Genomic DNA, 24,435 nt, shown 5'->3' on the forward strand with positions numbered 1-24,435 from the left:
ATTTAAATAGCTTCTTTTTAGATTTTCAGACATTTTTCTGAAATATCGCCAAGTGATTTCGAATCCGTGTTGCTTATAATCGGAAGAAAAATTCATTCAGACAATAAACGAGGTTTTATGTAGTCCACTTTTAACTACAGAAAATGTTACAACAAATGATTATGCTACACACTATACACAATATCCTCTTTTTTTTTGTGTGTGTGGTATTAGTGACCGTTAATCGATATTTATTTAGAAATCGTGAGATGCGGTCTGGTGTGATGTAGGTTTCAGAAAAACATTTTCTTTATCGTGCCAACGTTCCGATCTTTATTGAAATCATCTTCAGGGCCTGGGATTTACAAACATTGTTTATACATATATTACAATTACATTTTGGATGTGGAAAAGTGAATTTATACAATGCAAAATATATTTTTTTATATATTCAATCAAATATATTGTAAATCCCAGGCCCTGAAGATGATCTCAATAAAGATCGAAACGTTGGCACGATAAAGGAAATGTTTTTCTGAAACCTACATCACACCAGACTGCATCTCACGATTTCTAAATAAATATCCTTTTTGTTTGTTTACTATTTTTATAAACAAGTTATTCTAATTGTTTTATACATCAGTAATAGTAAGTAGTAGACGTAAGTCTAGTTACTTCACACAGACCTTAACCCATCATCAACTCTACTTCACTGCATCACACTAACCCGAATGCACATGTGTTCAGTTCCGAAGCGTAAACCATACCGTGATCACAGAACTGCAAAAGGTTCCACCATATCAAAAAAAGCATTTTGTTCAGGTTAAAGAAAATCGCAGAAGTTATACGATCCATTTGAACTATCTTCAAACTGGTTTATATGAACTATTTGCTTGTATCATTGAACCAGGAAGCAAGGAACTGAGCTACTTTTGACTTGCGTCATTTTAGAAAAAGTTATTTAGTCATTACCAATCATCTTGGCGAAATTCTGAAAAGGAACAGTCTACCATAGAGTTAATGCGCGACACTGTTCGTAAACATTGTGTGCAGTCCAGACTAGGCTTAACTTAACAAACTGACGGTAGCTTTCGAAGCGCATATCATAAAGCCAAGTACTATCTAAAGGTATAATGCAGAAAACCAGCCTAAAGACAATCGGAAAAGGTTTTGATTAAATGTCAGTCTAGTTTGTTCACTTTAAATGGGAAGCAGGGATCAGAAATTTTTGTTTGAATCAGTCCCGAAAAAGACTTGATGAAAGGTCATCTGGACAGTCCATGATCAAACCCAGCTAGTGTTGTACATTTGCTTGTTCTCTAACGATTTTGTTCGTAAACATTGTGTTCAGTCTGAACTCGGCTAGAATTTATGATAGCTTCCGAAGCTCAAATTGCACTACTACTAACTTATGTACGTAATAGCATATGCTGCAAAGGCGATGGGAGAAGGCCGACGCATGAAATTTCAGTCACTCAACGCCTACAAAACGCAGCAAGTGGTGTGTGAGTTATTTTCTTGTTCCCTTCAACAGGGGAAGCAGGAATCAGCAGCATTTTTGAATCAGTCCCGAAAAGGACATGATGAAAGGTCAGTCTATACAGTCCATGATCACACCCAGCTAGTGTTATTTGCTTGTTCTCTAATGATCTTGTTCGTAAACATTGTGTACAGTCTGAACTGGGCTAGAATTGATCCGAAGCACAAATCGCACTACTACTAACATGTACGTCATAGCATATGCTGCAAAGGTTTCATGATGGAAGAAAGCCGAAGCATGCAATTTCAGTGGACCCAACGTCTACATACCACACCTAGAGGTGTTGAGTAATTTGCTTGTCCTCTTAAAGACTTGTTCATAAATATTGTGTACAGTCTGAACTACACTTAACCTAGGATTGACGGTAACTTCCGAAATACAAATCGGATGTAGGAAGCTACAAACCTACCCAAAAAGGAATTGTCTAGATTAAAGAGAATGAAATGGAAGGTCAACCTAGGCCCTTCATCTTCACGCTGCATTTAGCCATGTTTTGAACTAATAATTGGCCAAAATGATTTATTTTTATTTAATCCACTGGTTTTTACCATAGCTTTCTGGGCATACACCAAATGGGTTTTGAAAAGACAATCGTTCCACAAACGTCAGCTGAGCTACATAGCTGTTTAAAACATCAGCCTAAGAGGAAAATTGTCATTAAGCTATGTAGTTTTACAGATGTTTAATGATATTTAAAGTAATCCTTTAGTGACCGATCTCATTAAATTTTGTATCCGTTTCTTAATAAAAAATAAAAAACATGGCCAAAGAAAAGAAAGCTAAGGAAATTATGATTCAGGGCGTTAACGTGGCGAGTTTGAACGAAGCCAACCTAAAAGAACTGTTCCAGAAAATGGACAACCAACTCAAAGATCTGAAAGACAATGAACTTATGGAAAGACTCGAAACTGATATGGTAAAGAAAGCGCTTCAAAGTACTGCTGAAAGGTTGAAAAAGATCGAGGTGGAGAATATGCTTCTCAAACAAGACTTAATGGAGCAAAAGTCTAAAGGTGGAAGGATAAAAGGTACGTCGTTCCAAGAAAGGAAAAAACCCCCGGGAGGATGTTTCAAGCTTATTGTCAACAACAGGATGATAGATCCTGAGAAAGAAACAGAAACGGAAACTGTAGAAGTTAAAACGCCTCCGGAGATTTCAGTCGTCCCGAGTAAACTTATAGCCCCGGAAGAAAGTGTCGAAGAGCAGGTTTCGGAAAGCGAAGCAGAAGAGTCGGTAGAAAGTGAAAACGAAATTAATGAAGAATTGTACAGCACAAATCAAACTACCATGGAAGATATTATCGAAGAAGAAGAGACGCCGAAGACCACGTCGTCCGAAAAGGTACAAAGGGTAAACAGTTTAACCAAAAAAGTTTGACTTCTTTCGGTGTGTTAATGTGCATCTTTCATTTCAGCCTCCCGTGTTGCTCAACAGGCGTGACAGATTGAAAGAAATGGGTGTCCAACTCAAATCTATTGGCATTGTAGTCGATCCAAACGACCCGTCTTTTTATAAATCTGTCAAAGAAGAGAAAATAAACGAAGTGACCCAATTAAAACAAGAAATCAAACTTTACGAGTACGAATTAGCGATGGTACGATAACCGTGTAATGTAAAAGGTATAAGAGCCGAGGTGAGACTAATCTTTTAAAACACTGTAGGCGTGTCAGGAGATAGAGAAAGTGTTCAAATCCCGGTTGTTATATTTCAACAGAATATGGTCGGATGAAATTAAAAGCAAGTTGTTACGAAGGATTAAAAAAGCAGAGGCGAAAAGAGACCAAACCAACAACATGATCCAGGAGAATGTGAGGTGGATGGAAAATAAAAGGGAACGCGATAGAAAAAAGCTGAGAGCGAAACTTATTAATCTAGATCAAACAAGAACGAAGGTGAGTTTGTAAGTATCTACCTATTTAAAATGGGAAATTGTGTCTGTGTGTGTTTTAAAGTTAAGGTTAAGATAAGTCTCTTTATGACCTTTACCGTGACCAAATCTATTGTACAATTAAATTCACTAATTTCGTGGTCCGCTTGACCAATTAAACATTACAATTAATTAAAAAATGGCAAAAGGAGGGAAAACTGGTGGGGTTGAGATGGGGGAGTTGATGTCCGAGTGGATCGAGGTCACGATAGCTCAGGTGGTAGAGCAGCGGCGTATCTAGCCGAAGGTCGTGGGTTCGAATCCCTCTCGTGCCATTAGCTTTTTTTCATCTCAACTAAAAACCTTAATTAATTACTATTGTACAATCTCCATCTCGAGCAATTCGTTAAGCTTTTTATTAGATGGCTGATTTGATAAGAGCTCCAGTGAAAATGTATCCTTCAGGACTTGGCTTTTTCTTTCGCAAGAGGATGCATAAGCAAAGGACACGTTCAGCTCTTTTCCTTATCTGCATAGGCTTGTTTCTGCTGCTCCAAATCTACACTTATGCTTCCGGAATCTGAGGGTCCAGTCATCACTCCAATCATAGACTTCTATTAAATTTATTGTCAGTTTAGTAGATTCTGCAATGGACCTAAGGAAATGTTGGATACCTCTGTCCTGAAATACAATCCCATTGAACTTAGATGGATCTACGTTTTTGGCAATTTGATAAAGGTTCAGGGTCTACACCCATGTTGAACGTTCCTTGGCAAATATATCGGCTTCCTAGTCGCTCCTCTGCCCTGCATGCCTGGGTACCCAAACAAGGATAATTTCGATGTTGTAAACAATGTCTGACAGAATGCAAATCCAGACAGCGCTGGTCTTTACTACAGATGAGTTTGCCTTTAATGCCTGACTATAAAACCTTTCCGCTTGAAAGACAGTGGCACATTGCCCAAGGCCCAACTTCGAGAGAGTTGCTGCTAAAGGGCATCGCAGATCCACTGGAATGACAGTTTTGGTGTCTGTCGATAGTTTTCATGATTCTACCATGTAGAGAGTCTAATTCCACCAAATCGAATTGAATAGAGAAGCTACGACCCTTGGTATAACCTTTGTTATACTGAACTATCTACCATACAGGTAACAAAATGCTGTGAAGTTGCCACATCTTAACCCTATCTTCTACCTTGATTATGCGTACCTCGGGAGAGAGTTCTTTTTTGGTGTATGTCGGGGTGATGAACCTGTACCTTGTTTCTGATCATTCTAGTCTGTCAACCTTTACTGTTTTTGTCTGCCCGAAATGTTTTGACATTTCAAAATTTTCAGTGTAGGGTATGTGCCAAGTTACAGTTTTGAAAGTAAAATAATTATTTTAAGACCTACCACTGAATATGGCGAAATGCTGAAACACATCTGATTTCCGAAAACAGCGAGGATGGCCAGACGAGAAAGATTAGAACGGCCAAACTTCTGACTGAGTTGTAACATTCCACTTGATTTCACAGAGATGATGAACCTATGAGTGTCCTTGGTTTATTTCCAAACTCAGTTCCTAACTCATACTCGATTTTAGATTCATCTGCATGCCTGATTAGTCAGCATAATCCAAGAGTTTTTCTAGTATTCGACTGTAAATTCATTTAAGGTAGAAATAAAAAATAGAATTTTATCACTTTTGTTTCCGAGTTTCAGATGATCGAAGACAGGTACAAACGCAAGGAGGAGTACATAAAAGACAAATTTCACATGGAAAAAATGATGGTTACAGAAAGCTATGACACGGTAATTAAGCAGCTCAAGGAAAACCACAACATCGTCTACGTGAACACGCAGCAATTCTTCAGGGACACCGCCGAGAATGATATTTTACTTATAATCTCTCTTAAAAATGAGTTGAAGACCCTTCAAGCGAACGTAAATATATTTGATCGAAAAAACCGGATATTTTATTCTTTGTTTTTCCAAAGTTAAACACGAACTATGTTTAGATGGATAAGATGGACGAAGAGATCGCACGGATGAAGAATGGGATAAAAAAGATCAAAGGGCCTTTGGAAGAGAGTGAAAAGGAGACCAGGTGGATGGAGACGTTTGTAGCCGCGATAGCGAAAGACACTAAAAGCATGGCTTGCCATGAGAAATACAACGAAGAACTTCAAAAGACAATCGACGAGATACAGAACGAATGCGTAGCTTTGGAAGAAGACATCAAATTGAAAGACAAAACGTACGAAGCCACGATTAAACTGAAAGACAACGTTGCCGAATGGAGTGCCAGGTACAAAGACTCCAACGCTTTCGTCAAGCTCATGAAAGACGCTTATAAGTTCGATGCTAAGAAAATAGAAAGAATGGAGAACACTCTCATATCGAAAGGGCTCATCCTTCCGAAGCACATACCACTCATTCGGAACCTCGTCCACAAAAAAGTGGAAGCGGCCAAAAAAATCCAGTTCGCACGTCAGAAAGAGGTGAAAGCTTTCAATGAACTGATCCACCAGTTGGAGATTAGATCAGCCAATCTTTTGGTGGATTCTTGGCCGAAAATCTACAGAATGGGCGGGGTACCTTACAGGAAAACCCCTGCCAATTTATTAGCGACCTACGATTCCTCGCAAAAGTTTAAAAAACGCCAATCTAATCAGTTCGGGGATTTCATGTCAGTCAAAAAGATATGAATTTTCCTATGTAAAAAAAATGTTATCAACAATTATTAAACAATTTTTAAATTGACCGGAACAACGTACAAAACAACCCTGTTATTTTCCACCAACATACTGTAACTAGAAAGAATATTGACAAAAACAAATACTAATCTATTAGTATCACGAATTAGGATTGAGAACAAATAGACCACCTCTAAAAACAAGAAACACATTAATAAATTTTATGCTGTAAAGGTCGAATAGTGGAATAAACATATACATTGTAATTATTGTATAGTTAATTAGTCATTCGAAAGGAAATCTTCCAAAGATGGTTGAAATATAATTTCAAGGATATGTTCACGAATTTCGGAGTAAAAATTAAACTGATCACTCTATTGGGTTTGTCTACTCTTTCGCAGGCTTACGCCATCATCAGTGAGGAACTTTCTGACCTAAATAGCAAAGACAGCCGAACAGGAATGATCTTAAACGAGTTAATCCCCCCGTAAGAGGAAATGTTACAATAGTTGATAGTTTCCATTTGAGGGGTTTTAGTCAGTCAAACGAGTTTCGCCATTTTGCCATCTTCAGTGGTAGGTCTGTCCGAATGATTATTTTATGCCCGCACTTGTAACTGCCACCTGGATCACAATAGCAAGGGTAAAAAGACCAGAATGATCGGAAATGCTAAAGGTTCAACACTCCGCAGACCCCAAGAAGAAATCTCACAAGTCGGTTAGAGATGTGGTAGTTCTACTACAATAATTCTGGTCTGGCGACTCTTGCTCATTTCGGCAGCGTGTGTTTCAACTAAAGTGTGTTTCAGTATCTCGTCATCTGCAGTGGTGGAGATGACTAAGTATTTATTTTACGTTCGCATCATGGTGCGCAAGATGTTGATATGTCAAAACGTTTCAGGTAGAACAAAAGAGCTAGGGTAGACAAACCGGAATGATTGGAAACGGCCAGAAGTAAATCACCACGTAGACCATAAAAAACTCACACCTACTCAGTAGTTTGGTTTTTTCATCCTAATTGTTTTGGTCAATTAAAAGTGTTTCGCCATTTTGCCATCTTCGGTTCTGGTTTTGACCAAATATTTTATGTTCGCACCTACAACTAGGAACCAACTGGGAACCAAAATTGCAATAGTAGACAGACCGGAATGATCGGAAACAACCAACTCGGCCAAATAGCTTCAATTCCATCACATCAGACGCCAAGAAGAATCTCACAACTTAATCCGTAATTTGGTCGCTTTTGATCATTCTGGTCGGGCTAACCATGCGGTTCTGGTCAGTCAGTCCTGTTTCCTCATCTCTACATTGTTATGTTTGGGTCAGTCTAAATATTAAAATACCAAGTCTAAAAAAAATAAGAAGGCTAGGAAATGGCCTAGAGATAGAACCACATCTATTTGCAAGCGATGTCACAGTGGACTCGGACTGTCATCCCTTACAAACCCGGCTTTAGATCATACAGGTTTTCGCTGTTTTGGTTGATGACGAGTTTCGACATTTCTCCATCAACTGAAGTGTGAACATAAAATAATTATATGGCAGTCCCACCACTAAAGATGGCTTAATGTTAAAACAGGTCTGTCTGGCCAAAACACCGAGGATGGGCAGACCAGAATGATTAGAGAAACCGGTAGGCACTAACTTCAGTGGCAGGTTTCTGTTAAAATACAGGTAAAATAAATATTCAGACCACACTGACGATAAAAAAAATGCCAAGTCTGACTGATCAAAACAGCGAGGATAGCCAGATAAGGATGGCCAAACCTCTAAGTTATGATATTTCTTCTTGAAGACTGCGGGATGATGGACCTGTAACTTGGTCGTTTGCGATCATTCTGGACCGTTTATCCTCCTTTCGTTCCGACTGTGGTGCTTTATTTCTTCTCAAATCACATGATCGCTTTATCAAATTGTAACACAATTTATCATAGTACATAATTAACAAATATGAGATATAAAAACGCTTACAGTTCAAAATATAAATAAATTCACGTAACAATAGACATAGTAGCAATTTATCTCTGAAACTCGACGAAGGAAATAAAATGAACTGGATTTTAATTGAACGTACCAAACAATGGGTTGAGCATCTCTCATCTGTTGTACTTTTTGAAGGACGGTGTCCACTCCTACCCTGTAGCCGAGTTCAATTCTCGCCGTACAATGCCAGCACTCGACGAGATAAACCAAATAAAGCATAGCCATAAAGGCAAGAGGGATGTAGATGTAGCCTTCGTCGCAAGGTGACATCTGCCTGCTGCTTTGTATCGGATACAAAGCGAAGTTTATCACGACCTGAAACAATAAAACAAAATAATTTGAAGCTGAGAATGGATTTTTATTTTAAAAATGTTGTTCAACGGAACGACCGAATCTTTCCAAAAAATAGTCTAAAAACTTGGCGCTTAACGCATAATCTTGCGAACATTAATGGTTAATTTATTTCATTTACAATTTAAAAAAATTACAAGCCAGCTTCTAATTGTAAAATATATAATTTGAGATCATATTTGAAACTTTAAGTATTCGCACTTTTGTTTAAAAAAAAAAAGTATTCACGCATCCGTGTCAACTGTGTTTTTGTTCCACTTTTCAAGATTTTCATCTGCTTGTGTGTAATTAATTAATGGACTCTTTAGAATAATTTAAGAAAATTCTTTTATTGAAAATCTTTGATAAAATTGTACCTTTTCGTTCTTCTCTCTTTTAATCTAACTTGTTTTTTTTCTTTTTGATGCACATGTGAACAATTCCATAACACTAACTAGCAGACCAAAGAAACACTTAATTCCCCCTTTCTCACTCCCTCTCTCTCTTTCTCTCCCTTTCTTTCTCTATCCCTCCCTTTCTCTCACCCTCTATCTCTCTCCCACTCCCTATCTCTCTTTATTTCTCACTCCCCTTTTCTCTTTCTATCACTCTCTCTCTATCTCATTTCCCTCCCTCGCCCTCCCTCCTCTTTCTCTCTCACCATCTCTCTCTTTCTCTCTCTCCCTCCCTCTCTCTCTATTTCTCTCTCTCCCTCACTCTATCTCTTACTCGCCTTCTTTCTCTCTCCCTCTCTCTATTTCTCTCCCTTCTCTTTTTCTCTCCCTCCTTCCCCCTCTCACACCCTCTTTCACCCTCCCTCTCTCTTTCTCTCTCCGCCTCGCTCTATCTCTTACTCCCCTTCTTTCTCTCTCCCTCTCTCTATCTCTCTCTCTTTCTCTCTCTCTCCCTCCCTCTCTCTTTCTCTCTTTCCCTCGTTCTATCTCTTACTCCCCTTCTTTCTCTCTCCCTCTCTCTATCTCTCTCCCTTCTCTCTTTCTCTCCCTCCTTCCACCTCTCTCTCCCTCTTTCACCCTCCCTCCTCTTTCTCTCTCTCAATCTCTCTCTCTCCCTCCCTCTCTCTCTCTTTCTCTCTCTCCCTCGCTCTATCTCTTACTCCCCTTTTTTCTTCATCTCTCTCTCTTTCCCTCTCTCTCCTTCCCTCTCTCTCTTTCTCTCTCTTCCTCGCTCTATCTCTTACTCCCCTTCTTTATCTCTCTCTTTCTCTCTCTCCCTTCTCTCCCTCCTTCCCCCTCTCTCTCCCTCTTTCGCCCTCCCTCTCTCTTTCTCTCTTTCCCTCGCTCTATCTCTTACTCCCCTTCTTTCTCTCTCCCTCTCTCTACCTCTCTCCCTTCTCTCTTTCTCTCCCTCCTTCCCCCTCTCTACCCCCTCTCTGTCCCTCTTTCGCCCTTCCTCTCTCTTTCTCTCTCCCTCTCTCTACCTCTCTCCCTTCTCTCTTTCTCTCCCTCCTTCCCCCTCTCTCTCCCTCCTTCCCCCTCTCTCTCCCTCTTTCGCCCTCCCTCTCTCTTTCTCTCTCTCCATCTCTCTCTCTCTTTCTCTCTCTCCCTCGCTCTATCTCTTACTCCCCTTCTTTCTCTCTACCTCTCTCCCTTCTCTCTTTCTCTCCCTCCTTCCCCCCTCTCTCACCCCCTCTCTGTCCCTCTTTCGCCCTTCCTCTCTCTTTCTCTCTCTCCATATCTCTCTCTCTCTCTCTCTCTCTCTCTCCCTCCTTCCCCCTCTCTCTCCCTCCTTCCCCCTCTCTCTCCCTCTTTCGCCTCTCTCTCTCTCTCTCTCTCTCTCTCTCTCTCTCGTATATCGTCTGCAGTGAAAGCCTTTATGTACACAGATGGTAACAAATCGGAAGTTGGTGTAGGATGTGCAGTCGGAAGCGAGAAAATGAAGTATACATACAGAAATATAAACTCGCTGACTGGTTCAGCAAACATCAGGCAGAAACATTGGAGTAGGCCATGGAAGAAGAATTATCCATAAAACCACAATTAAAAACGCTGCGAATTTGTACAGACAGCAAAGCGGTAATAGCACCGCGTCGTGATCGTCAAATCATGTGCTAGTTGTTGAGAAAAGCAAACCTTGAGTAAGGCCTAGAAGTTGAAAGATGGAAAATAAAACTACGTTGGGTAAAAGCTCATGCTGGCCAACAAAGTACTGAAGAAGCAGATCGATTCTCAAAAGAAGCGGCAGCAGATCCTTAAACTTGTGGAATTTGGGGGCAGTGCACCATCAGGAAGCCACACCAAAACATTGATTGGGGTCCTCGCCCTAGTCTTCACCCACACTCTCTCCTTCTCTTTCTCTCGTTTTCTCTCTAAGTCTTAAAATAACAGACTAGCACATAACCTTTCGACTTGAACACACTTGAAACGAGTGGCACAGCCAAATACCCTTATTAATATGTACTTACTTTCGTAACACGCGTAAAACGACACCACGTGACCGCTCCAAGGCAGCCAAGGATCAACGATGTCAGAATGAAACATTTCCAATTGTTTTCACGCTGTAGAGCTCCACAAAGGCTCTGCCCTACCGGATACAACTGAAACAGAAAATGAAAACTTATTTGTTCAAGTGAAACAAAAAATACACAGGTGAATTTTGTGATATCGCACAACCACAAGAAAAGTGGCACAACTTAACAAAATAAAAATCTACAGGAGATACAAATGGAAGTTTGGTTTTTTTTACTTATGTATTAAATACACGCCATTATAGTTGTTGGCAATAAAAACCGTCATGATCCATCAATATTGCCATTCGTTTCTCCACAACTTAAGCGAAAACACGAAACTTTAAAAATGCAGCTGTATTACCCCTAAAAAACTACGCATTTTTGAGTTGTGACACTTTTCTTGCATTTATTGGCTCTCAGTAATTTAAGTTTGTTTGCTTTAACAATAATAGTGGTCAATTAATGTCTGTATTAATTTTTTTGATAGTAACAGACAACATACCAACCTAACAAACAAGCATAATGGAGTAAGTTTTACAAAGATTATTTTTGAACCAAATTTGTTTTCCACCTGGAGTCAAAGCTAATTAGTTATTTAAAATACAAAATTAATCATTGAAATAAAAGTTTTAATGATTATTAAACATATTGTAAATAAAACATTAAAAAAATCTTTGAAACTATTAAATAAAGTAAAAGTTAAAAGACAACATTGTTAACAAATTATGAAAAAACAAAATTATAAGAATGTTATTAAAATAAATGAAACTAAAATAATTCACGAACGCTCTAGATCAAGGCATGGTCTTCAAGAAAAAAGCAAATTCAGTTGTTACTGCCAAGCTTTCGGCCTATTTTAAGGTCATCATCAGGGCGTATGTTAATTTCTCATTACGAAAAACATATTTGTACAATTGATGTAACAATTGTTTTTCACAATGTGAACATGTGACTCCGGTATAGCATAAAATCCTTCACTAAACAAGAAAAAAACTGACGTAACTCGAAAAGTGCCACTTGCCTGATAAATACTCACACCGATGCTTTAAAGCTCGATAATTAACTAAGATATGCCACTTTTCGTGAAAGGTGACGGTATGTTCCAATTCAAAAGTGGCACATAGTGCTGCCTAGCAGCTAAGAGTCCACATACATTTGTGTCATTTTTCCTGCATCACACACCCGAATACTTCACTTTTCTTGTGGGTGTGCAATATGTGGTTGAAGTCTCCGAGTCGATGAAACGGGAGAAAAACACTTCACGACATAAACTGATGGAAGAATAGCCGAGAGGGACAAACAATGTTAACAAACAAGACAACAAAAGAACAAAGATAACAAGGCCACATCCTTGCTTCTTTCTTATAAAAAGGACACGGCTAAGAAAAACATCCCAAACCCCCTCTTGGAAGTGGCGTCTAAAGACAAGTCCAGACTTTAAACAATGAACTTATTGAACTGTATCCTAAATAAAATGAAAACACCATTATGAAGAAAGATACTTAACTAAATTAGCCATTCTAGATTTTTTGACATGGGTATGATTTAGAGCAAAAAAATTGTGCAAAACTTCAGTTTCGAGTTGCTATGTTCCTCCGCTTTACGGAAAAAACATTGAATGCTGGATGTGTCACTTAACCCGTCTGTAAATACAAATACACTAATTTAAGTACAAATTTCTTCTTAGCAAGGCGCTAGATTAAAACCCCCGCACGACGGATTGGTCGCGCAGGTTTAACATTGCAAAGCGCCGTATTCGCTCCACGCTTTTTTGTGCTTTTTTTCTAATTACGTCGGTATCAAAGGCTGGATTCGAACACGGGACCTTTGCCTTACGGTCAACGCCTAAACCATTGCGGCGACTCTATTTTAGCGATTGGATCGTTATGAAGATTTTGAAGGTGCCTGTATTTCGTGACTTAACTAAATTAGCCGTTCTATATGTTTTTGATGTAGGTATGATTTAGTGCAAAAAAATGGCTGCTTGCTCCATCAGTGAATGTTCAATGTGAGGACTCGTCGACCAGTATAACTTAAGCCGGATAAGCCCATGCTTAAATAAAGAAATTCTATGCTCACTGGCTCTTTTTTGAAGATGAAAGCATTGTCGAAGTGATGCCTGGTGGAAACACCATATCGCACAAATGATGATTGTGAAGGCCCAACTTTATACTGTCACGAAGTTCATTCTTTACAGCCCATTGCTTTGCACAGTTTTTGCAATAAAACTTGGGCGATAGTTTTCAGCACTATTGAAGGCGTGACTGCGTACTTTTAGCTTGGTCAGTCCTGTCTGTCACCCGCCCATGGGACTTGTGCTGTACACGGTGGTGTCAGGCCCGTGGCCGTGTGTATGCCATTCCTGGAGTTTCAAATCCACAACTAGAACAGGTTTTGTACATAGGAACATCACACTGGTACAAACATCTCGATCGTGCTGGAATTCATAAAATACTTAACTATTAAATTTTTTGAACAAGCGAGATCACCATCGGCACATTCTACTGATAAAAAGTTGGACTACGCGCGCAGGAAAGTCAGGAACGCTTTCCCATAATTTGCCACGATAGCTGGGGCTTTTAATCTAATTATTCCTCTAAATATAAAAATAATGAAATAATACGGAAACACGTCAAAAGTTGAAGGTCATGACAGTCATTAGATTGCAATGGCATTGTAATGCTATCATAAATATATACGTATATGTAAATAAAATTTCAGTTATGTTTTGACAGTGCACAGCTAAATATAGACACGTGAGGGAAAATAAAAACAAACGGCTCACCTCTTCTTGATCGTCGTCGTCGAGAGCACTTCGGCTCATATCGCCCTGTCATCATCTCAGCCTGTTATCGGCCATCCTATTCCATTATCCTAATTAAACGTTTATGAAATTCTAAGTGATGAACTTTCTATCAAACCAATTACAATTTTAAAAAATTATTATTACACTCTTTTTAAATCTTCGTTTCTATATGTGTCATCGGAGGAACGCCGCACCACAGGATCACCGTGCACAGCTCATAACCAATAATATTTTCACTGTTCCCTCTGAAAACAACAAACATAAACATGTATTTGAACATTTATTTTGTGTAAAAAATTATTTTTAGTATAATTTTGATAATTGACATATTTATTCTTATTATAATCACGAACAGAATTTTTGTTCTAATATGAATGTTATAATAATTAGTCAGGGACAAGAAACGAAGATATTTTTCAAAATCAAGCCGTAAGATAATTCAAGACAATTGATCAAAAGAAAGAAATAACTAAGTCAGCTGTTGACTGGAAGGAGTGAGAATTACCCAGTGCTGATGTACGATACATCGATAATCGTGGACTTTAAAGTTCAAGTTAAACAAAAAGTTGAATCATAAAACCCAGACGTTTAACAAGAAAACCAAAACCACTGAAAGTCATGGCAAGAGAAACATTTCAGATCAACAGGTCTTGAAAGATAAAACGCTTATGAACGGATAACCGAAGACAAACAAAAGGGAAACACAAACAATCCAACAACAAAGATGAGCAGAGTCTTGGAAAAGGTTCGACTATTGGGACACTCAGGAAACAACATTATCATCGTTCTTCATGTAAGAACATAAAATACATTAAATTTAATTGGGTGGGTTAGATAGAAGGTCACGAGGCCATCGTCGTTTTAAACGGCGCGGAGTATTGTAAGGGAGAGACGTTGAGGAAAGAGTTAGGGCTAGTGGATTACGGTGGAAGGATAGTTTAGAGTGGAAAGTGAAGAAGCGTGTTCGGATAAGATCTTTATGATCGTTTGATTGGTGACATAGAAGGGAGCATTGAGGATACGGCGGATAACTTTAGATTGAAAAGATTGAATTCGTTGGATGTTGGATGATTTGGCCGAGCCCCGCAGCTCAACTCCGTTGGTTAAATAGGTCTGATGAGTGTTTAGTTTAGCGGTTAGTTTGTTATGTATTCCTAGAGTTGATTTTGGTCCAGGTGTCTGAGTAGTCCATATCTTTTGTTAAGTTCTTGCCGTTTTAATCTTGTACGTGGGTTCCATGTAAGTCTACTATCTAAGTAAAGCCCAAGCGGGCTTGGTACCAAGTAGCGGACTTGGTTCGATGGTGGTATTCTCTTGTAAATGTGTACTGGTGACAGGTAATAAAATGCATAAAGTAAAAGAGCCGAAAATGATAGAACTATAGGTCCATAGGTATACGAGTCCAAAACACGAGTAATCAAACTTGTCAGGAGAGTAAACCTCTGTCTTTCAAGTTTAAATACATGCTACGAACGCTTGGGCCTTAAAAAATGTTAAGAGAGGTTACTGTAGTGACCTACAACAGTTAACACAGTACTCGCTAGGTGCCAGTACCTGTTATGGAATGGTCTCGCCCTCCACTCTGCAACCAGAGTAGAGCCCTTTTGAATATAAGCAGGGGTACTTCCCCACTAACTTCAGACTCGTCAAAGATTCGTCTCCTCAACGAGGTCTCACCAATCGAGCAACGACAGCAGACGAGCTCTTACTAAACACCAATGGAGCACTGACTACGATAACGACGACAGCAAGGGAACTCGCAGCAGTAACCTAGATCTCGCCTTCTCAACACAGCCGACTTGGCTATACTGGCCAACTGCTGCATTCGGCTAACTGCTGCACTCGAGTCTCTTCAACCGCTGCAGAGTCAACCGACTCACTGCCCCGGACCTCAGCCAACAGTCCCTGCCTCGAATGATCTTCCACGACTCCTCAAAACAACACCGGGCCACCAAAAACTCCCTGTCACTAAAGTTACATCCTCAGATAAAGGATTATTAGGAAGGATCTATTAAGGAATATTAAAATATCTGATGGTTAAACAGCAATTAAAACATTAGCATATAAAAATATCACATCAAATTAGTTAATTTTTAAATAATAATAAAAAGCTGTAAATCAGATTTGTTTAGGTGGCTACAGAGCTTTTATCAATGCATCTATAGTAGGACATCTTTTGAACTATTATAATTCTTTAAATATTGGTTATATATATCTAGCTTCAGGCTTTTTTATAAGCCTCTGTAGTTTTGACACACTTCAAATATATTCGCTAAGTTGAGCTGGTCTTGTGCCTTAGAAAATCTTAAAAGAGGTTACACTGACTGAAAAATCTCATAAGATCGGATAGCCAAGCAGGTATTAAAGCATCAGTATATAAAGAAATCACATCAAAATCAGTAATTGAGTGCATTCAAATTTCCAAGACCTGGACAAACGCAACTACCTGATGATGGCTTGAGTACAGGACACAAGGGAATTAACGCCAGACACGGCCCGGGGAGGAACTGCAAGACCATATAACCTGAACCTATTCTTGAGATAAGAAAAACAAACACAGAATCTTCCATCGCAGAAAGGATCCAAAAAGGAGGTGCTAGATATAATAAGCTTATGTTAAAGCAATCCTCACCAAGACTAGCAAGCTCACTGCTACAGTTAGAGAAGGTTAAACTCAGAAGAGTGAAAAGATAATATATCGGTCACTGATAACACAGAAAACATCAACATAACATGAGTATATACAACGTTGTCCCAAGTTGTAGGTTATACAATGATGAGGAAGAAATTGCCGCCCATACCGTCTTCGAAAACAACAGTTCAATGGAGACATAACCTGGGATACAAAGAAAACCTAGGGAAAAGAACTGTAGCAACGACAGGCAATGACCTAGTACTTTTTAGGAGAAAGACTGAGTAGATGAATAGGAAAGTACTAAAAATCCAGGAGGTGCAGTGTTTCAGGAATAAAAAAACCACTGACTAGTATCCATCATCATAGGTGACAATGTGATAGTCGTTTTTACTAATTAATTTTAATGGTAGGTTTTGATCTGTCCTCCCATTTTTTAAATAATATTTTACTAAAGCAGGTCCTGAAAATATACCTGTTGTGGTTATTAGTTTATGTTATCTACCTCTTTCTCTCATTGGATTGTTTTTGCGAGTAATCTTTTTCCTTGTCTTATGCTTTTCATTAGCTTCCAGTATATGTTGAGCCCTTTAGAAATTTAATATTTGCAACGTCCGTTTCCAACTTCCGTTTTTTGAAAAGTCGAATCAATTCATTCAACGTTGTTGTTAGGAAAGTTTTTTTTAAATTTCCTTGTTCCCACCTTGAAAGCAACGTCGTCGCGATTTTCCCCATGGTCTCATTTTACACAGGTGAGCAGTCAAGGAGCGTTCGGGTGGTCAGGGTTGCGAAGAGGAAGTCGTGCCTCAGCGGACGGGCAGAGTGTTGCCTTGGAAACTTCGTGATTAGGGGATGGGTCGGTAAGAGGGTAAATAACTGTATTACTACATCAAAACCGACATCAAAACAAGATTTATAATCTGCCAGGGCCGAGTTGAAGGCCATGGTAGAAACAACAACACAAACTTTATTTTCTCCCTGGAAACATGGAACTAACATTTAAATTCACAATGTTGGAATATTCTAAGGAATTGTTCGCTGATCGATTTATCCCCATTAACATCACTTTTGATGTATGCTTGTTACGCTTGTTCACCTCAAATCAATTGATCAAATAAAACGATTCAGCATCTTGCGACCTATAATTATATAATATTATTACAAATATTAGTTGTTTTAGTCTACCAGACGAGCTTTTCACCTTCTTTGCAGATTGTGTACCTTTTACTTGTAACTAAATCGTCGAGTGAAACACCTACTTCAAAAGAAATCTCACGATATTTTAAATTTTCCTTATAAACCCATAAAAAGGGTCAAATTGTGGGACTTGTGGTTGAAGTCTGCGACCTGACTCAGTGACCAACCAAAACAAACAATTTATGTAATATAGAACGAACCTGTCACAAACTTATAACAGGAACTCGATTAAGAGAAATAACGGGCAGACCCAAAATTTAAGAATTTCGACGAAAGCGGAAACGTCCAAGCTACAAACATGATTAAGTTGACTACGAGCTTATAATGAAATCAAGCAATACAATTTAGCTTTAACAAGCATAGAGAAATTATTTTCGGAGTACTAAAATTCAGCAACACTAACATAAAGTAAGTACAGAGGAGGAAGGATTACTGGAAAAGGCACGGGACCAGGCAGAAGACGGTCTGAAAGAAATGGTGAAAAGGCTAGGAAAGAAAGCCAAAATCAAATTGAACGAGGATATGGTTTGAGCTGGATACAGAAATTATTTTGACCATTTCGCTACTGAGGATTGCAAGTACGTTGGGTTGAATTAATAAGGTTTAGGTTAGAATAGGTAGGGTTAGAAACAAGTTAAGTTAAGGATAGTGACTGATTTAAAATAAGTTATATTGGGTTAGAAAGGGATTAGGTTAAGGGCTAAGTTTGGGTTAGAGGCAGGTTTACATTAGGTTGGGTAGGGTTAGGGTTAGGATAAGATTAGGTTAAATTTGGGGACGTGTTATTTGAGTTGCATAATTTCCAGGCATACCATAGAAGCTCAAATACGAGGTCTATAAGAGAAATAAAATTGGAATCCGGAAACAAAAACAACCGAAGTTGAAAGTCTTCCATACAGAATTGAAGGTATAGAATTATCATCCAATAGACAAAAAATTATAAAAAAACCGCTATGGATTGGAAGGTAGAATAATATGACAAAAATGTAGCATAGAGTATGGATAAAACAAGCGTTAATAGAAACCGTTAAGTATTAAACACAGTGGAAGCTTAGCTTTAATCAATATTGCAGAAAACGACCATTCAGACACCATTAACTATTGAAAACTGTGGGTGGGCAGTGCTGTAGAATGATTTCGTTTTGGATTCAGATTATCTCTTGAACACACCTCTTTCCTGCAAACAAGTAGAATACACAACATGAATGAAACAAATCTCAAAATACCATTAACTTTTGCGAATAATACGAGAGGAACTTTCAACAGTTTAACTAGTAGATAGATGTGATAGAACACTCGGGAACATCAGTAGTTGGTTTTCCTTTTCTCTTTTTCTTATAAGAAATAAAATAGCATTTTTTAAATTTGTTTAAGTCGTGAAGAGCCGTCAAAAATTAGTTAATTTAGAAAAACACCGTTTTAATTTTTTGGCGATATTTCGACCTTTATTCGGTCATCTTCAGGGCATGAAGTGTGGTGCTATTTTTGAAGTGTCATTGGTTTTGTGATGTTCACGGCGCTTTGGTATGTTAAACCTGCGCGACCAATCCGTCGTGCGGGGTTTTAATCTAGCGCCTTGCTAAGAAGAAATTTGAACTTACAATTAGCGTTAGTTACGGACTGGTTAAAATACTTTATGAAGGGTTAGGGTTAGGATTAGGATAAGGGATAGGTCAGGTGACATATCCAGCATTCAATGTTTTTCCGTAAAACGAAGAACATAGCAACTGCGAAGCGCTGGAGTTTTGCAAATTTTTTTTGCACTAAATCATACCCATGGAAAAAAATATGGAATGGGTAATTTTTTTTTTTTTTGTGGATACAATGTTCAAATTCACAACACTTTCACACTTTATGCCCTGAAGATGACCCGAATTAAGATCGAAACTACGGCAAAAAAATGAAAAAGGCGTTTTTCTCAACTATCTTATTCTAGACCGCTCCTCACGACTTCAACAAATTATGAAATAACAGGTCACTGAGGAACGCGCATAGTATATTTTTGTTCATTTTTTGTATAAATAATCTCTCGGATTCAAGGCTCGTACGAATGAATGTATATATTAGCATGCATGCAGGTGTGAGGGGATCGAGGCCTGAATATCAAGTCCAATCGACCCTCGGGTTAAATGTATATTTTATACACGGGGTGATGGACGAATATCCAGTATACGCCGACACTGATAGACGTTTCCTTGGAATAGCAAGCGGGCTAGATATTTGTAATGAACTATTTGTTGATTGTGGTCGCTCAAAGCTCACATAACTTTGTTTTGTTATAATATAATTAGGTTTTTTCTCAATTAACAAATTGAATGTTTCGGATATTTTTTTAATATTAGGAAGTAGATTGGAGATGCGTCCACGCGTAAAACTCGTAATACACCAAGAATAATAAAATTGACAGATGATTTGTTTTAATTAGGTTTAAATTTTTTATGGGAACTTATAAAATTTGAATTAAATCGTGGATTAAAAAAAGAGTGTTTTTTTTAATCTTCAAGGGTTTTATTCGGGGTTCGATACTTGTATCGTTCAGGGTAACAAGTTTGTTACAAAATTAAATTGTCGTCCTTTACAAAGAGGCTACATCCCACCCCACAGGAATTGTTTTGTTTTATAATAAAAAAAGTTTAATTAAAACGTTAATCAAAGTTTGCATTGGTAAATTTTATTAGAATTTTAACATATTTTATCGAATTATTTATTTATTTACAATTACTCTGTTATAGCTAATTAAGGCTAGCTAGGTAATGCTAAAAAAAATAAGCTTTACAAATATAAGTAATTACATTATATTTAATGGTCTATTGACCAAATTACTTCTTTCAATTAATTAATCTTTTTACGTAAGGCTTTGGTTAAAATTAAACAGTTAGTGTTACGAGCGGGATTCGAACCTACGATTTTTGGCTCAATACGCCGCTGCTCTAACCACTTGAGCTATCGTGTCAATCGAATCCCGCTCGTGACACTAACTTTTTCATTTCAACCAAAACCTTACTAAAACATATTAATTAATCAAAATAAGTATTACATTGAAATATACGTAAAGTGAAATGTATATATTTAAAAACAAATTAGTTAAAGAACAAATATAATAATAAATAAGAAGAAGAACTTGTGGGAAGTCTCTTAATCATAACCCTTCTGTGCAAAACATAAAAATATCATTTATTTTGTTTTCAAATCAGCAAAACGAATCTAATAATAAATATTAAAGGGCATAAATACCCTCTACCTAAATCCTTTGTTCCTACCTAATCCTTTCCAAGGATCGGCCTACTCCGTCTACTGTCCTCTTAGAGAGGGAGTTCCTCAAGGCAGCGTACTTAGATCGATCCTTTATCTCCTTTGCACCGCAGGTATGCCAACTTCACTTTAATCTACACCCTTCAAAATGGCCTTAAAATCCCTCTCGTGCGAAAAGAAATCCCCAAAATTTTATCCTTTCCAAAAAAACTCTCGTCCCATGTCCAACGAGTGCCAATAATTTATTCACTTTCAACACACACTAGTGGTCAGAAAACGAAAGATCTATAAGTACTATATACAATAAAACAACCCTGTTTCCTCCAAAAATTGGAACAGGGGGGCCCAAATACACTCTGCCGAGCAGTAAATCGAGCACAATCTCATCCTACGCGCTCTATAGAGCCAGGGAATTGCATCCTTAGGTGGAACACATCGAGCAACCTTTCTCTATGCAGGGCACACACGCTTGTTTCGGCCCAAAAGCAAATGTCCGTGTGCCAACCTCGCACGGCCTATCCTTAATCGCTGAGGATGACCCTTCATTTACGAGTCAGATCCTCCGAGGTCCACTTATCGTGCTCTTGATACGCCAGGAGAGCTCTTCTACCAATCCAGGCCACTAATGCTTCACTTTTTTTAATGTTTTTCTATGCTTCTTTAGTATCAGAGGGCCGGATCGCGATGGTTAAGTTCAAGACATCTCTTCCTTAACCGGAGTGCTTTAGAGGTCCAAATCTGTTGCCGGACCAAAGTTTCAGAAGACTTATTTTTATGGCTCAACTTTAACAAAAAAACTCCGAAACCAGAAATATCACCCTTATTATTGAGAATCGAAGAGTAAAGAGAAATGTTTATTGCATTTTATGCTTAGAAACATCCTGTATATTAAACAATTATATTTTTAAAAAAAGATGAGGCCAATTAATTTTATTTATTTCACAAGTACAATAAAATTAGATATGTGCATTAAATTCGATCAGAACTAGATCGAACATGAACATGTGAATTGATGATCATATCAGTTTACTTTATTAATGAAAGTTTCCATGTCTGATTAAAGATAAGGAAAGCTCGATGAACACTGAGTGTTTTCTTGTCTAATTGGCCTCATCCTTGGTTTTTCAACATACAACTCAAATTCAAAGCTTATAAGTATTTATATAGGAGTTTATTTAATTTTATAGTTTATCATTGTAAAATTTTTATTAGATTTTCAACACGAGAAAAAAATCAATATTTACGAGCATTTTATTAAAATAACATTGGGTTCATTACAAGGATGTTTTGTTGTTAGCACATCGCGTAAAAAAAGGCAATTCTTTCATCTAAAACGATATCGAACTTAAAAATTATCAAATTGTTTCTAAATGGTAGATTCCAGTCGAATAAAATAGTTAAAAGTGGGCAAATAGTCACGTTACCATAAATGCGATATCCCTGAGTAGGAAAATACGTCAAGCGGTTGCCGAGGATTGACGTCGGCAACGACCCAACTACCCAAGTCGAGCTGTGCCGATAACTGAGTTGGCGACGAAGGGGTGAAAGACGTCGCCGGCCTACCCTACATCAGACCAATCCGATTGCGTTTCCCGTGACAACCCCACCCTCGAAAGATCCACGACCCACTTTATCCGTTCTGGACGAACACTTCAAACATACTCTCAGTCTTTTCCATTTAAGGTGTGATAGGATAATCGAAAATCGTCAGTTTTGTTGGATAAGGACATGGGGGTTGACGTGGATATGACCATCGTGGCCATCCATGTCCCAAGGAGGCATCTGTAAAGTGTAGGGTTGCCAGGGTTTGGGTTTGAGACTTCAGTTTTTCGAACCGAACTCCTGTTTACGGAAATAACGAGAAAAAAAAATTAAATAAAGATATTTGTTGACATCGATTTTACCCTCCCGCACAGACTACACCCAGCGCCCTGGTGGTCTCTAACCATTTTAGAATTCTTCAAAAATACATTTTGATCATAAAAAAACTAATTTTCTTTACTTTCAATGAAATTTCATATATTTTACGTTCATAAACGATATTATCCAAATATTCACATAAACATTACGAATTGTCGTTTACTTTCAATGAAATTTCATATATCAGATTATTATAAACATGGTCAAAAAAAATAGTAAACCGTACATAATTACTTTTTTGATCTTACACTAATGACTTCCTTAAACCCATAATATAATGTTCCCATCAGCAAAGCTTCTGGCACTTTTTATTGCCATTCTCCAAGGCAAAAATGCAGTGTTTAAAAATACCCCTAGGTGATCCATTAAAGGCTATCATAAAAGGTCTAGGGTTGATTTTAAAAAATCAACTTATACATGTTAACATGATCATTTTTAAAGTTAGTGGTGGGTCTGAGACTGGTCGAACTTGTAATTTGATCCTTAGGACTCTTTCAAATGAGGCCTTTTGGTTGATTTAACTAAGCTGCCTGGTTAAATCAATTAGTTGTCTGCAATGTGAACTTTTCTTGGCTGGTTTTACACCAGGCAACTTACATTAACTTCTGTCCCCAATGGGAGGTCAGTACGATGTTTCAACTGATCATCTTGATCAGTCTATCCTAGCTGGGTTGGTCCATTAAATGAATTTCTTAATTTTGACATCTTCAGTGTGTCTGCCTGGGACGTGGAGGCATTTAGTAATTCATCTATAAAGCTAGTAGAGCCATAAAAGAGTAAGATCTGAAGATGTTTAAATGACATGTCTGTCGGACTAACCGAGCAAGGATAGGCAGACTGGGATAATTGGCAAAGTTCAAATTACAGGTTCATCACCCTTGCAGACATGAAAAAATTTCATATGTTGAACTGAAAGACCTTACATTACTGGATCCTTCCCACTGATTTACATTTCACTCAATTGTTTCGCCTACATGCCACCATCACTGAAAAGCTACGATTATGTTCATTACAGAATAAATGCTGATTAATTAATAAGATGAAAATTGAAAATCTAATATAAGCATAAATAACTTGTAGTCAAAGTGGATGTTGGATTGAAGAAAAAAAGGTATTTCGGTTATTAAAGATGTTTATTATGAAATAAATGTGATCACCAAAGGTCAACTCTTCATCGAACAAAATCTAAAGAGAACGATACATTTTTGTCATCTGCAAATAAGAGGAACGTAACTTTAGTGAGATTTTATTAATGATAATATAAATATTAAAAAGGAGTGGTTCTAAATGAGATCCTTGTGGAACTCCTAAGTCCTAAGGCCAAAATTTCTTTCAATTTATAGTATTTCATTGTAACTATGTGATCTACTTGTAAGATTATCAAAAAACTGCAAAGTGAATAAATCAATAATAAAATTCAACCAGACCCAATGCTGAAGGTAGCGAAAACAGTTAATTCCCTGAATTTCCAGGCATCATCATGGAAGATGGTGAAATGCATCTGACAGACAAGCAGGCCAAAATGTTAGTAACAACCAGTTTTTTTCTAGCCGAGGGCAAGAACCTGCATATTGGTCGTTTTTCAATCATTCTAATTCGGAATCCTCACTTTTTGATTTTTGGCAACCAAAATTGAATAACTTTAGAGGAATAGTCATAGAAAAGACAGAATCAGATAGATGGACTTCTGCAAGAAAAAGAAAAAGATGAGAAGAAAAGACTAAACACCCACAATAAACCACACCCAAGTGCAATCAAACAAATCAAAATAAAATAAACTCTAA

General features: G+C 37.9%; 2 protein-coding genes across 5 annotated transcripts in view; one reads left to right on the forward strand and one right to left on the reverse strand.

Moving 5' to 3' along the window:
• Nucleotides 1-22,293, reverse strand: part of LOC106672490 (transmembrane protein 151B-like) — a 34,904-nt gene extending 12,611 nt beyond the window's left edge. The window contains exons 1-5 of one of the 3 annotated variants that reach the window (XM_014403988.2): nucleotides 22,156-22,293; nucleotides 13,795-13,895; nucleotides 13,630-13,718; nucleotides 10,800-10,931; nucleotides 8,139-8,362 (exon numbers count right to left, since the gene is read on the reverse strand). In XM_014403988.2, the coding sequence (XP_014259474.1) occupies nucleotides 8,139-8,362; nucleotides 10,800-10,931; nucleotides 13,630-13,668 (395 nt within the window). In that variant the 5' untranslated portion in view covers nucleotides 13,669-13,718; nucleotides 13,795-13,895; nucleotides 22,156-22,293. Of the gene's footprint in view, nucleotides 1-8,138; nucleotides 8,363-10,799; nucleotides 10,932-12,923; nucleotides 12,952-13,629; nucleotides 13,771-13,794; nucleotides 13,896-22,155 lie in introns of those variants that run through there. The other 2 variants (XM_024226177.1, XM_024226178.1) reach the window with 2 other exon arrangements.
• LOC106672489 (centromere-associated protein E-like) lies at nucleotides 2,152-6,305 on the forward strand. 2 transcript variants are annotated; one of them, XM_014403985.2, is made up of 5 exons: nucleotides 2,152-2,870; nucleotides 2,935-3,114; nucleotides 3,182-3,412; nucleotides 5,092-5,313; nucleotides 5,388-6,305. In XM_014403985.2, exons 1-5 carry the CDS (start codon nucleotides 2,280-2,282, stop codon nucleotides 6,075-6,077), a joined length of 1,914 nt encoding a protein of 637 aa, XP_014259471.1. In that variant the 5' UTR covers nucleotides 2,152-2,279; the 3' UTR covers nucleotides 6,078-6,305. The 2 variants fall into 2 exon arrangements, with proteins under 2 accessions (XP_014259471.1, XP_014259473.1); XM_014403987.2 differs by having other exon boundaries at nucleotides 2,156-2,861.
• Nucleotides 22,294-24,435: the final 2,142 nt, after the last annotated feature.

The sequence above is a fragment of the Cimex lectularius genome, unplaced genomic scaffold (assembly GCF_000648675.2).
Source record: "Cimex lectularius strain Harlan isolate CLEC.00 unplaced genomic scaffold, Clec_2.1 scaffold64, whole genome shotgun sequence".
Taxonomy (NCBI): domain Eukaryota; kingdom Metazoa; phylum Arthropoda; class Insecta; order Hemiptera; family Cimicidae; genus Cimex; species Cimex lectularius.